Below are 13,826 nucleotides of genomic sequence, written 5' to 3' on the forward strand. Positions count from 1 at the left end.
GCAGGAAACCTCTCTGTAGATGAAGACTTTGTTTTCTTAGGCCACCATAATAGAACGGATCAATTATTGTGTATGTAAATACAATGGTGAGGCAATGAATGGGATCAGAAGGTCAATTCTGCAGTTCCTGAGATATGAGGCCTGCTAGCTGAGTGGTAAATCCCATTTTTTGCACACACTTGTTAAATAATTCCCTGAAAGGACAACTGGGCAAAAGGCCCTGCCTGAGACCCTGGAGAGCCACTGCCTGTCAGAGAAGGCAGTACCAGACTAAGTGGACTAGCGGCTTGACATAGAAACATAGGAAGTTGCCTTGTACTTAGTCAGACCCATTCGTCCCTCTCGGTCAGGGTTTTAGGCAGGATCCCTGCCCAACTTTAAGATGAGATGCTCGGGATTAAACCTGGGACTTTCAACATGCAAAGCAGATTCTGTACCAGTGAGCTGTAACCTTTCCCTGTTACTTACACAATGCAGCTTCATATAAGACATGCTTGATTTTATAGCAGTTTGAATATATGATATAAATCAATAGTCATCCTCTGCATCCCTGCAGAGCATTCATTCTCACTTGGCTTTTTTACCTTTTTTGGCTTGGGGTGGGGATAAACTGTGGCAGGTGTAAGGTGTCTTGCCCAAGGAGCTTCCCCTACAGCTTTCATGAAACATTTAATACAGTTTGCCAGCTTCTGTAAAGCTATTGTAGCACCTAACCTTTTCTATTAATGTTCTCCCATAAATAGATAAGGCAAAGGCTTGATTGCTTCATCATATTTCAGGCAGAGTATGTTTTAGTCCTTGGTTGGCATACAGCATATTCCTCCCACATACCAATAACAATTAATCATCTTCCATTAATAGGAAAACTCTTATATAATCTCCTCCCCCCCTGCCTTTCTTTGCTCCTAATGGTTTTTCCCCAGCACCTGCACACTCTAGACCTCTTGTAATAAGCTTTGCTTTTTATATTTGCATAGGAAAGCAGATGATTTCTTTAAAAAAAGAAAAAGCACCATGCTAAGGAAATGATAGTGTAGGAAGTGCTGGAGAACAAACAGCTTCAAAGCCCAGAATTTTAGGCAATGTTCTTTTTTAAAAAGAAAATGGCAAGGCTTTTAGATTTGCATAAAGAGGTCAGGGCTATTTTTGTCTGTGAAAATTACTTTTAATTTTGGAGCTGTTTCCCCCACTCCCCCCTTGTGCTCTCATTCTAATTTTAAGATCAGGCACCCTCAGGCTGAAATCTCTCAGCATCCTTGATCCAATGCATAGTGACTCAGAAGAGCATAGCTTCTACTAGTCTTTTTGTTGGACAGTGGATACTGTTAGGATGAGCCACTGGAAAGTAAGGGTGAGAACAGAGGGCCAATGTCCAAAATGCTTCCGCACCATAATCTCCAACGGGTAGTCCCTGGTCTCCTGTAGTTCATATGGCCCTATGAGATGTTGGCAGTATTTAGTGAAACATTTTTCATTGTGCGGAAGAGTCTTCTGTTTCTAGGGAGGTCATTGAAATAATGACTTGGGTGTGTGTGGGTTTGAAGGTTCAGCAGAAGGAATAAAGTAGCCAAGTGGCTCTGGCAAGAGCAAATCAAAATGCAAGAACCGAACATGAAGCTAGAACACGGAGCTGCAAACTCTGCCCTGGGGGCTACATTCTCTTTCCGCCATATGCACACAAGTCTCCACAAATAATTTTGCTAGGAGCAAGCGGCTCTGGCCCCCCAGCAAACAGGTTGCATGGCCTTCTGCAGATCCCTGTTCCCAAAAATATTGGCAAAGTTGAAGAGAAGGTAGTAAGTAGCAGGAGTCTTTACGCTGCTTGGAAAAGAGGCGCCTGCTGTTCCTTTTACACTTGTGATATGACACCATGCCTCTCTCCCAAGCCCATTGTCTGCCAGAGGATGGTGGGGTGTGTGTGTTGGTGACCACAACTAATGGTTGTCTAGTAAGCCAGCCACTGCCTTCCTCCCCTCATATACATCTCCCTCAAACCATGGGCTTATGTTGTACCTTAAACTGTGATGGGCTTTAACTAATATGTTGATGTGTGTCCATCTTGGCTGAAAATCAGTTTGTCAATATAATAAATACTGGTGTCTTTATACAAAAAGAGGGCAGCATTACTTGCTTGCTCTGTGAACGGAATTTAATATACATTAAGAAAGAAGCAAAAGTAACTTGACCCTTAATGCACGTTTTCACCCAAAACATGGTTCTGAGAATAGCAACAGTAGCTTTGGAGAGGTACAGTGGTACCTTCACTCTCGAATGGCTTGGCTCCTGAATGCCGCAAACCCGGAAGTAACTGTTCCAGTTTGGGAACATTTTTCGGAAGTCTAACGTCCGACGCAGCTTCCGCTTCAGTGCAGGAAGCTCCTGCAGCCAATCGGAAGCCGTGCCTTGGTTTTCGAATGGTTTCGGGAGTCAAACGGACTCCCAGAACAGATTAAGTTCGAGAACCAAGGCACCACTGTACAGTACTTCATTTCCTGAGCTCAAGCATGGGTATGTAAAAAGGGGGGGGAAGTAACCAAAACCCATTCTGAAGAAACTTATGAGTGACTAAGATCGTAAGCTTAAAATTAAAATAAATGAAAACCTGGGTTTTGTGGTCTAAAAATACTACATAGCATAATCCTTGTTCTTATGTTTCTTAGGGAGATTCTAAGTAAGAATGTCTGTGTTCATTGGATGCTATGTGTGTGTACGCTTGAGTGCGCATGTGCATGCATGGAGAGACTATGCTGACAATGAAGAGTAGTATTGTGAATGGAAGGAGGAATGGCCTCCAAATGAACAATAATAATACTTATCAGGTAGGTAGGTGGGTAGGTAGTAGATAGATAACTTGCGTGAAGCCCTTAAAACATTATTTCAATGACCTTTTAACACCCCTGTAGGTTTGGCTCAGGTTATCTTCCCACTGAAGATGCGTGTCTGAGGGTGGGGGAGAAAGAGACGGTAAAAAGTTTACTCAACAAGTTGATGATTTTTCATATCTTTAAATATATAGAATTCACCAATTATGTACATCATTACTGCACAATATCAATGACCTTCAGAATGAGGATATGTATGAATACTTAGATTCTAAGCTTCAGGAATCCTTACTGAACAAAAATGGGAGGAGGAGATGCTCCAGACCTGACAGATTTCTGGAATGCAGGAATCAACTGACCTTGGATTTTCAGCTAGCAGGGCTGCCACTCAAACAAACAAAAACAAACAAACAAACAAAAACACCTGACTGGCTTCTCCAGTCCATCTAACTCATTATAGAAATAAGGTCATTTTTGTTATAATGATTTCAGTTTTGTTCAACAGCCAACCTCAATTTCCCAATTTCTCACTTTTGTGTTAATTCCAGTTTACCCTCACAATTCTAAGAGAACTGCAGTGATTAAATCTTAGATATGCTGTCCTCTTTATCTCCTTTTGTGCACACATTTCCATAACCTAGAAAACCTAGAAACTTGCTTCATTGAATGAAACAAAATACTGAGGGGTTTTGAACCCACATTCTGCTCCAGATAATAGGCCTATTTTAACAATAACTTTAAAATGAGCTTTTCTGAGCTCTTTTCCTTTTCTTTTTTCAGTTTTAGCAGGGTTGTCTCCTGTATTTCTTTCCCTGCCTGCCTTCATTTAAGAAAGTCAAAATCGAGTCTTCTGGCAGCTCTGCAAAAAAGCAAATGCATATTGCTATGAGAAAATGAAGGTGGGATTGGCCTGATGAGTTTTTGAAATGAGACACTTGCTTTTATCCCGCAGAGCTCTTCTTATATGCCTGTGTGGATTCTAGCAGAGGGATGTGGAAACTGTGGCCCTCCAGATGTTGCTGGAGTCTAGCTCCCATCAGCCCCAGACAGCATATCCATGGATGATGGGAGTTGTAGTATATCTGGGTGGCCGCAAGTTAGCCACCCCTGCGCTAGGTGTCTGTAGGTGTTCTGTTCATATGTGAAACTTTCCTGTGAGCACAGAGAGACAAAATTGGCATGCTAAGCTCTCCTCCCACCTTGACCTCACTTGTGAAAGGGCAAGGTGTGAGCAGGGAGCCCCTACTACCCGTGCAAAGTTTCCCACATGAGTTACAATCTGCATGATTGGGGATCTGAGTTGCTTGAGAACCCTTCGTGGAGGTTTTCTGCTGCAGACCTCTCCCCTCCACATTTTAGAGGGTGACTGGGGACAGGAGCTTAGCACACTGTCCCATTTCTGTCCCCCTGTCCTCAGATTTGGGCTTCACACAAGTAGCACAATTGCGTTGGGTTTTTATGTTAAGGGTGAATTGCATGTATCAGATGAGGCTCAGCCCATTTTCTCTTTCTTTTCACAGCCATCCCTTCCTGTCCTGTATACATTATCCAGCCAAGCTACACATGAAGCCGTTCATCTCCTTTGTAGGATGTTGGTCTTTGATCCAGTGAGTTGGTGCTTCGTGTTCTGCATTTTGAAAGGGTGTGGAATCGGTGGAAATCAAAAAATATATTTTTGTGTGCACAGAGGGTTAAGGTCGCTTGGCTCCATAGCAATCTTGACACCACGTCCACATTCACTGATGTAGCCTGGTCACGTGGACAAGGTGCTTGTGATGATGCAGCCAGCCATGTGTTCTCTCAGCCCTTGCCGCCCTTGGATGATTAAAACTTGCCCAAGGAGGTTTGCCCAGATGGCTCCAGGGCATGATCAGCACATCCTTGTGCGAAGGAGTGAGCCCAGCCATCTTGAAAGAGGCACACAAACAACTTCAAAAAGCCCACCCTGTACCCATTGGTTTGTGACAACTACTGTTTGGCCACAAGTATCCCCTTTTGAGGGAAGGTGAAGGGGGAAACTGCTCTAATATCACTGAAGGGTGAGTAGGAGACACTGGGCTAAAACAGAGCACATCCATGAGTCCCAGTCCTCACTCTGTGAAAAACCATTTCAGCGAAGCTGTGTGGACACAGTTCCCCACTTCATACTGGAACACAGGTGCATGTCAAATTTGCAGATTTCCATAGCCCCTTGTGAATCTTCATGGGTCTCCATTTCTTCTTCTTCATTCTGCAAGCAAACACTGCTTTTAAAACAGTTTTGTTGCCTGAGCTCATCTGAGCTCCTTTCAGCTCATCTACCCGGCTGTGGATTTTCTATCTTTACAACCGGCCACCCTCAGAAGGGAAGTGGGATTCTATCATGCAAAGGTGTTTGGTGACTCATCCTGGGCTCCCTTCTTCAGCTTAAGTGTTGGTGGCAGAACACTTGATTGGCACCATGTGGGCGCTTGCCTTTCTGTAGCAAGTGGTTTTTTCCTCTTCCCTTTTGCCACTTGTGTGGGGGGCTCTGTGCCTTCCTCTTTGGTCTCGAGCCCTTTGTTCTTGGCTTCAACTTTTCACTTTCCATGAAGCATCCTTGACTTTCCTGCATTTTAGCAATACTGAGAGGCAGCCTGTGGCTAGAGGACTCTTGAGGGTGGCTGTGGAATGCTGACAGCAGATGAGTTACTCCTTCCTCCAAAAAGCCCTATCTCTTTGCTCAGACCTTCCTGGAAGGAAGAGCATATTTGGCATGCCTGGGGGGGGGGGATTGCCTGTGGTGAGAGGTATGGCAGAGGCTCCCTAAAGAGGAATTCTGTCGCAGTTTTGCTTTACAACGCTCCAGAGTTAACAGGCCCTTAGGAAGCAGACCACACTCCCTCAAAACCAAGCAGTATGGGAAGCTCTGGGGCAAGAAGGCATACCAAACTCATCGGAGGCTTGCTTTGATTTGATTTTAATACTGTTACAATGGTTTCGCAACAACAACATTCAGCACAAAGCAGCTCACAATATGAAAATAATAGCATTAAAAAGTAGCAATTCTTAAAATTGCTATAATCGTACCAAAAAGACAATAGCGTATAAGGCAAAACAACAACAACCATATTCATCAAAACAGTTGATGCAGTTCAATACAAAGTTACAATCACAATATCAGAAATGGCTGCCGAGCAACAACCCCCTGCTAGCTGGCATACTCTCTTTGGGAAGGGGCTTCTTTGCCCAGAGCAGCAGCTGCAGCACCACAGTCCCAGGCAGCAAGATCTTTCGTAGCCTCGACTTCTTTTTCAGCCTCAGAGAAATCAATCCTTTCTGTGTTGTTTTCTGAGGGGTGGGGCAACAGTCTCCACAGAAGATCCAGATTGGCTAGGATGTCTTTTTCCCATATGGGATATTAAAGGCATCCCTTTTCCACACTCCCTTTGGAGGAGTGCACTTGGGGGGGGGGGAGTCTTCTCCTCTCTGGGGCTGTAGGCAAAAAGCCACAGGACAAGAGTGCTTTAGCTTTTGCACTCAGTGCCCCAATGGCTCACACCTCTGGCAAGGCATGAACTTTCAAAGTTTCCAAGAGGTAAGGAGAGTAGACAGGCCCGATGAGTTTAAGGCTTTCAGGTGGAACCTCACAGGTACAGACTCCCAGAAAATGACTTTTTCCCCCTATAAAACAGATGTCTATGTCTCCCCATCTCGCTCTCTCTTTCTCTCCCCACCTAATATGTTTTACATATTAATCCAACCTATCTATAAACAGCTAACGCTCTTAATAAGATGCCCTTTGGGTCCAGCGAGTCAATTTAGTCTTGGAGGCTGTTTGCAACAAAGTAATTTAATAGTATCAGAACTACTGTTCCGGAAGGCATTTCTGGTGGGGTGGGGTGGGGTGAGGAAGAGTATATGGTTTAACTTATGAGCCACCTGTTGCCATGTGGGGAAAAGTTCAATTATTCTCAGCGCTGGCTATTTCAAGCAAACACTGCCTCCTAGTGGTTTTTGTAGTAGTACACAGAGGTTAGAAAAAAATGATTAGTTTTATATTTGCATGTTGTGAATACGTGTGAGCAAATAAAAATCCCCCTTTAAAATAATTAATTGTGTTTTTCTCTCCCTCCCCTCATATTCCAGTCCAAAAGAATATCCGCTAAGGATGCCTTAGCTCATCCATATCTTGACGAAGGGCGTTTGCGATATCATACCTGTATGTGTAAATGTTGTTTTTCCACCTCTACTGGAAGAGTTTACACCAGTGATTTTGAACCCATCACGAATCCCAAATTCGATGATACTTTTGAAAAGAACCTCAGTTCTGTTCGGCAGGTTAAAGGTCAGTATTTTAGGTTAGGAATGTCTCATTCCTCTTGGTTATTGTGGACTGCTTTGTTGTTATATCAGATTGATAAAGCTGCACACAGAGCTAGGTATGTATAATATTTGTGTATAAAGCAGAGCATACATAATATGTGTGCACATTGTGCCTGGAGAGCATAATGTGGAGAGCATCCTTTACTACAGCATATGTATGAGAAGTGCCCCTCTTTTATCTGTGAGTTCTGAAATACATGCAAAATGGGAATGTTTCAGCATTTTGCAGATTTCTGCCCCACAAGATGTTGCTGCTGTTTTTCCTAGGCATGTTCAGAGCAAAGAGGTTTTTTTTAATTACTGTAGAGATTTCCTTACTTAATTGACTATGGCCCATGGTGTTAATCAACTTAAGTTTTCTTTAAGCAGGTGACCACTCTAATTATACTTTGTGTGATTGTTCAGTAGTAGAAAGAAAGAAAGAAAGAAAGAAAGAAAGAAAGAAAGAAAGAACACAGTAGAACTCCTGAATATTTTGAGAAAAACCAAACTTGAGACAGGAGGCGAGGAGCTTTGGGCTCCTGCAGTACATCCTGATCTGATGAATGTTTGTGTTTCTCAAGTGGTGTTGCTTGACTTTCTTGCTTCCCTGTACAACCCTAATGTACTATGCAGTTCTTATCAGCTTGTGTGAAGTCGGGTTTGCTTCTTTTCATCCGCAATCACTTCTTGTTTTTCAGAAATAATCCATCAGTTCATTTTGGAACAGCAGAAAGGAAACAGAGTGCCTCTGTGCATCAACCCGCAATCTGCTGCTTTTAAGAGCTTTATTAGGTAACTGTATGTAATCACATCTGATATTCATTCACCTTTTTTTTTTTTTAGTGGTGCAGCAACTTTTAAAATGAAGTCTATCTTTGAATTAAGAGCTCTGCAACAACTTTAGCCATACACCTAACGTGTTATTTGAGTGCTTTAATGTTTACCAAGATTAGGTTTTGTCCAGCAAGAGCTACTGCCATGCAAAACCCCACTGAACACGAACAGAGAGCACTTGGCGAGTTGTTCCCTTGGGGTTTTTTCATGGTGCTACAATCTTTGTTGACTTGATTGGGTGTGCTAGAAGCATTCCATAAAGCGGTAATCAGCCACTCATCCAGGAGAAGGAATTGGTGTTAAGCAGAGAAAGGGATAGGAAGCCAGTTTAAGGAATTAAGGAATTAAGTTACACGCCTTGATCAACAAGGGGGTTGAATGCCTCTTGACCAGACTTTCCCAACCTCAGCCCTCCAGATGTTTTGAGACTACAATTTCCATCATCCCTGACCACTGGTTCTGCTAGCTAGGGATCATGGGAGTTGTAGGCCAAAAACATCTGGAGGGCCGAGTTTGAGTAAGCCTGCTCTTGACAGGAGAGTTGTGAGGGGAACTGAGATGTGAGGGGAAGGTTGCAAGAGCCAAGATGGGAAATAGGTAAGGCAAGAGCACAGCGTTCAGACAAAGGGACATTTAAAGCGCATTTCCCTTCTGAATAATCCTGACAATCATAATTTGCACCTCACCGAATTAAAATTCAGAAGAACCTTCACAAACTACAGTTAAGATGAATCTCTTGGTGGGGGTGGATGTGCTTTCAGTGTATGGAATGTATACAGCCTAAGAGGCAGATCCTGCATTTGCAACATATGGCCTTACTATCTCACTCTCTGTCTCTGAGCAACCACAGTCACATCTCTCGAATCAGGGGGCGATATTTCTTCCGCAGTCTGTGCATTCTGGCTGCCAAGGCTCTCCTGCCTCCCCACGCCCTGCCCCACAGACATGTGGCAAGCGCCACTGCCATGCTAGCATGCGGCGTGGCCTTCTCTGTGTTCCTGTGGCCTCTTGCAGGTGAACGCTGATCTTCTGTGTCTTTCTGCCTTCCAGTTCCACGGTCGCTCAGCCGTCCGAGATGCCGCCATCTCCACTGGTCTGGGAGTAAACGTGGAAGATGTACTACTGAAGACATAATGTAGCTTTCCACTGGATTCTGGGATTTGCAATTCTGGACATTTAATCATGCTTGTACTGTAATTTTACTAATGAAGTTTTAAATTAACAACCACTATCCTTGTATGATATATGAATAAGACTTAGAAATGTTTAACTAGGCTTTTAAAATTCCTGTCACGGGTGGGGTTGTGCTTTTAGGAGAAAAAAAATAATTATTTTATCCAGAGTTGCACATGTTTTGTTTTTAAAGTATGAATTGTAGCGCAGCTGTAATCTTGCTTGGCTCTGAACAAACAGAGGGTTTGAACCAAATTGGTGGGGAAGTTGCTTTAAAAATAAATAAATGATGGGGCTTTTCTTCTTCTTCTTTTTTCCAAGTGGATAAGTCATTTTTGATATTGAGCCATTCCTGAAGATTAGGGATTTTTTTCTAAAACAAGAGAATAAAAAGTTTAGGGAGTACAAAAGTTTTAAAAACTGTGACCAATCATGAAACCCATCTGATGACAATAGCCCAGCTTCTGTGGGCAAGTGTCATCTGGCAGTTTAGAAGAACCCTATACATAGCTTCTCACTAGTGGGGGTGATTGTGTGCTGTTTTCCAATCAGATGTTGCGAGTAGAAAGAATGAGTTTGTGACTAGGGAGAGATGAGACTCCTTTCCCCTTTCCTTTTTAACCCCCCTTCCTCTGGTATAAATAAATATATATAAATATATATATATTTAATCTATTTTTATTAGAAGTTTTTTCTGCTCTTTTCTTACATAAACCATCCCTTTCTACCCCACCTCCCGCGTGCATCTGCAAATGTGTGTAAATAATTCCATTTCCGGGGCTAATAATGTCAAAGAATCTTGCTATCCATTGCTGTGTAAAGAGAGAGAGAGAGAGCGCGCGCAAGAGAGGAAGTAGCTTGCACATTTTTAGGTCTGTGAAACATTGTGGGTTTTTGTTTTTTTAATTCTGCACTGGACAGTCAGCGAAAAAGAAAAGCAAAAAACGCAAAAAAAAAGCACATAGGGAATTACGTTAATTGTATTTGTGTCCATAGGCAAAGCTGTGGAAGTCTTGAAATGTCACAGTAGTAAATGACTTTTATTACGTTTTGGCTAACTCCTTTTTTTGTCTGTGTTCTGTTCAAACACTGAATTATTCTGTGCATATGTGTATATATATATATGAACACAAACTGAAGGCCTCTACCTCCTGGAGTATACAACTTGGTTTGTTTACCTCCACATGATTTTTATTTTTATTTTTAAGTTCAGTGTGGAGACTTGAAACTTGAATGTCCCTCCCAACTTTTATATTTAAAAAGGCAAGAAAAATTGAAGACTGTTTTTCACCTGTACAAAGAAATAATGAATGGATGGTCTTAAATTTTGAACATTGGTCTGGGATATTTAGAGAGAGAGAGAGAGTGAGAGTGAGAGAGAAAGAAAAAGAAACCTTGGTGTTTGTCATGGACAATTAACTGTTAAAGTTATTGTAAGTTATCTGTATTTAGCAAAGTATTTTCAAGAAGAGTGATCTGAGCTGGAACTGAATACTATTAGTTAAGTTATGTTTTTGGAAGTTTTAACTTCAATGAAGTAATTATTTTGCTGTGAAAGAGACAAACGTTGAATTTCTCGAACAAAGATGATGAAATATCTTTGTTTTTTATGTGGCTCCTGAGGAATTAAAAACAACAACAACAAGAACAACAACAACCAACTGAAGCATTTCAATTCACTTGAATGAATGAGAAAACGTGTTTTAACTTAAATATGAGCCCAAGAAGACACTGGTATGAAAGGTAAAATCTCAGAGGTTGGTCTGTTAAATGTGGCACACTTGCGGGTCACTTTGTACAATGTAGATTTTGAAGTACAGTGGTGGAAACATTAAATGTGACATTTGAAACAAACAAAAGAAGCACCGTGACTAAGTCTTCTGTTCTCCATCTGGCCGAGGCGGGTTGTGGATTCTCTTGCTGACTTCTCCTTTATATTGAATCCACGTTCTTGGATGTGGGACTTGGGCTGTGTTTGCTACATGGAGTTGTCAAATGAACAGATCATTCAGAGGCTGCATGCCAGCTGCTGGAGACTTAAGATGTGGACCTCTAGGGCAGGGGTAGAGACTTTCCTTCCTGTGGAGGGCTGCATTCCTCTCGGGGGTAGAGTTTATTTCTTAAAGGCCTCCTGGTTAGTCGGGGCTGATCTGGCCATAGAAGCTGAAAGGGGGTGGGGCTACTACTATTCTCCATTCTCACTGCCCATCAGGCTACCATAGTGATTTCGCTTGTCAAGGAGCTTTTGCTCTTGCTTGCTTCCGTCCTATAAGGAAGCTTCCTTACACAGAGTCAGACAGTTGGCCCATCTACCTCAGTATTGTCCACTCTGACTGGTAGCAGCAGCGGCAGTCTATGATTTCATACTGGGAATGCTCTTGGCCTTACCTGGCCACGCCAGGGATTGCACTAAGGACCTTCTGCATACAAAGCAGATGTTCTACCACTGAGCTGTAGCCCTCCAATGTGCTTTTCATATAAAACCTGTACACAATTCCTCTGGCATGTGCATTGCCCCTACAGCACTTTGAAGCACATTCTACGGCACTTTCATTGCCTTGTCTTACTCTCCCCCCCCCCCCCATTTGAACAATCAAAACATTTTAACCCTCATCTCTTAGGGATGATTTATTCTGAACTGGATTTATTCTAAACTGGCATTTATTTTAAGTGCCCCTCAGGAACCTTTTGGATTTGGAGTGCCAACAGTGGAGCTTGTCCGTTTTGCCTCGCACATCCAAAAACCTCTTCCCACACATCACCATCTCATCCATGCTCCAAGACTCTTCAACTTTGCCCGTCTGGTTGTAAAACTAGAAACATACAAATCACAGGAAGAAGGAGAATACATCAAAGGATGGTTTGTGTGCTGTTAATAAAGGAACAATTGAGGTTAAACACAGGTCGTTTAGGATTTGTTACATCCTATTGGCGAAAAACCCATCTGGGGGGTTGTTTTTCCCCACCACACACTTCCAATAAATTGTCAGTATATTTGGGGTTGGTTATTGCTGTCGGCTGAGTAGTTGTATTGTCCATGGTAAGTACGTCCCATAACTTTGCTATTCCAACCAGTAGTGACAACTGCCCATTGGATTTGGTGGGCCAGAAGGCAGGAAGCCCAAACAGCAGGTAAAGTCAGAACCAATTCTCATTTTGTCCCCATCCTCCGCACTGCTGAGTTCGACAAAGGTAACTGAGGCGGTGGAGGAGGAAACTGTGAGAGAAGTCCATGCCATGGGCTGGTTTTTAGGAAGCAGGCAGGTGGAGCCTGCCTGAGTTTAGGTTGGTGGGGCAGTACCCTGTTCGTCCTAATGGACCCATCTTCATGAAATACATCTTGAAAATGGCTTGGGGGTCTTGTTTTCCTTTTTTCGGTGTGCTCCGGGTTCTAACCACAGCCAAGAGAGTAATACGATCTCTCTCTTAATTGCAGGAATTGACGTACTGTCTGAATGTCAGGTTAGATGAGCTCCATCCAAGTTGCTATGCTATGCCAGCTTCCCATTGCACTGATGGGAACTTAATAGGAAATCACAGTGGTTTTGATGGTACCCAAGTGACTGGTGATGCTTTTAAAACTCTGGCGTGTACCCTGGGATGCCATTGTGGTATAGAGGTTAGAAGTGCCTTTCTTGACCTTGGGTGTTCTTGAACTACAACTCCCATCATCCCTGACCACCCGGCATGCTGGCTAGCAGTGATGGCCGTTGTAGTCCAACAACATCTGGAGACCCAAAGTTGAGAAAGGCTGGGTTAGAGTGTCTTAACTAGGGCCTGGAATACCAGGGCTCAGATCCCTGGGTGACAGCTGCTGCCTTTCAGCCTAACCAGGGCACCATTAGGCTATCAATCACGCCACCAATTACGTTTTCTTTCACCCTGTCCCACTCAACAGTTCTGTTCTTCCTGGAGTGCAATGAATTATTATCAAATAATATCCTATTCTTACTTAGCTGCAATGAAGGCTGCAGACAGGCAGGGGCCATGCTCATCTTCTCTATCGTTCCAATTTTAGTATACGTGCTGCCGAACCAAGAAAATAAGTGCGTATTTAAGGAATCTAATTCGGGAACATAATGAGAAGATCGGAGGTCAAATTAATTGGAAATAGCTTGCAGATATTTAATTGGCTTAGGATTTCATATAAGTTAAGTGGTGAATCAATATGTTTAATTTTAAAATTAAAGGATATAAGGATGTTAATGTTTTAGTTAAATTTCATAAGAACTTTGGTTTGGAAAACTGTTAAAAGGAAGTGCATGGAAATTCAACCAAGGGGACGCGAGGACGTCACTTAACAATGCTAATAAGTGTAATTTTAACAAGGTTATGATCCATGTTTGTTTGTTTACTTGTTTTGTTTATAATTTTGAGAAAATCAGTAAAAAAAATATTAAAAAAGAAGATCGGAGGTCACGTGAAACTTAATTACAAAACGATGTACAGAATAAGTAACAAACAAGGAATGAATGAGTGTTTATTTTTTATTTTGTCTTCAATATTTGTTGATTATTTTTGTTATACAGTTTTAAGAGCATTTAAAAAGAAAAGAAAAAAGGCACGCTATCTCTTTAAAGCACTTTTCTTCCCTCCCCCAAAAGAATTCTGGGTACTGTAGTTTGTAAAGGGCTGCTAGGCATTGCAACTCTGCGGGAGGCGAACTACAGA

General features: G+C 42.5%; 1 protein-coding gene across 2 annotated transcripts in view; it reads left to right on the forward strand.

Annotated features, from left to right (window-relative positions):
• NLK (nemo like kinase) overlaps positions 1 to 10,526 on the forward strand; it is a 94,515-nt gene extending 83,989 nt beyond the window's left edge. The window contains exons 8-11 of one of the 2 annotated variants that reach the window (XM_053366253.1): positions 4,343 to 4,429; positions 6,930 to 7,128; positions 7,847 to 7,946; positions 9,033 to 10,526. In XM_053366253.1, coding sequence (XP_053222228.1) covers positions 4,343 to 4,429; positions 6,930 to 7,128; positions 7,847 to 7,944 — 384 coding nt within the window. In that variant the 3' untranslated portion in view covers positions 7,945 to 7,946; positions 9,033 to 10,526. The remainder of the gene's footprint in view (positions 1 to 4,342; positions 4,430 to 6,929; positions 7,129 to 7,846; positions 7,947 to 9,032) is intronic. The other variant, XM_053366252.1, reaches the window with a different exon arrangement.
• The last annotated feature ends 3,300 nt before the right edge of the window (positions 10,527 to 13,826 follow it).

This window comes from Podarcis raffonei, chromosome 15, assembly GCF_027172205.1.
Source record: "Podarcis raffonei isolate rPodRaf1 chromosome 15, rPodRaf1.pri, whole genome shotgun sequence".
Lineage (NCBI taxonomy): Eukaryota > Metazoa > Chordata > Lepidosauria > Squamata > Lacertidae > Podarcis > Podarcis raffonei.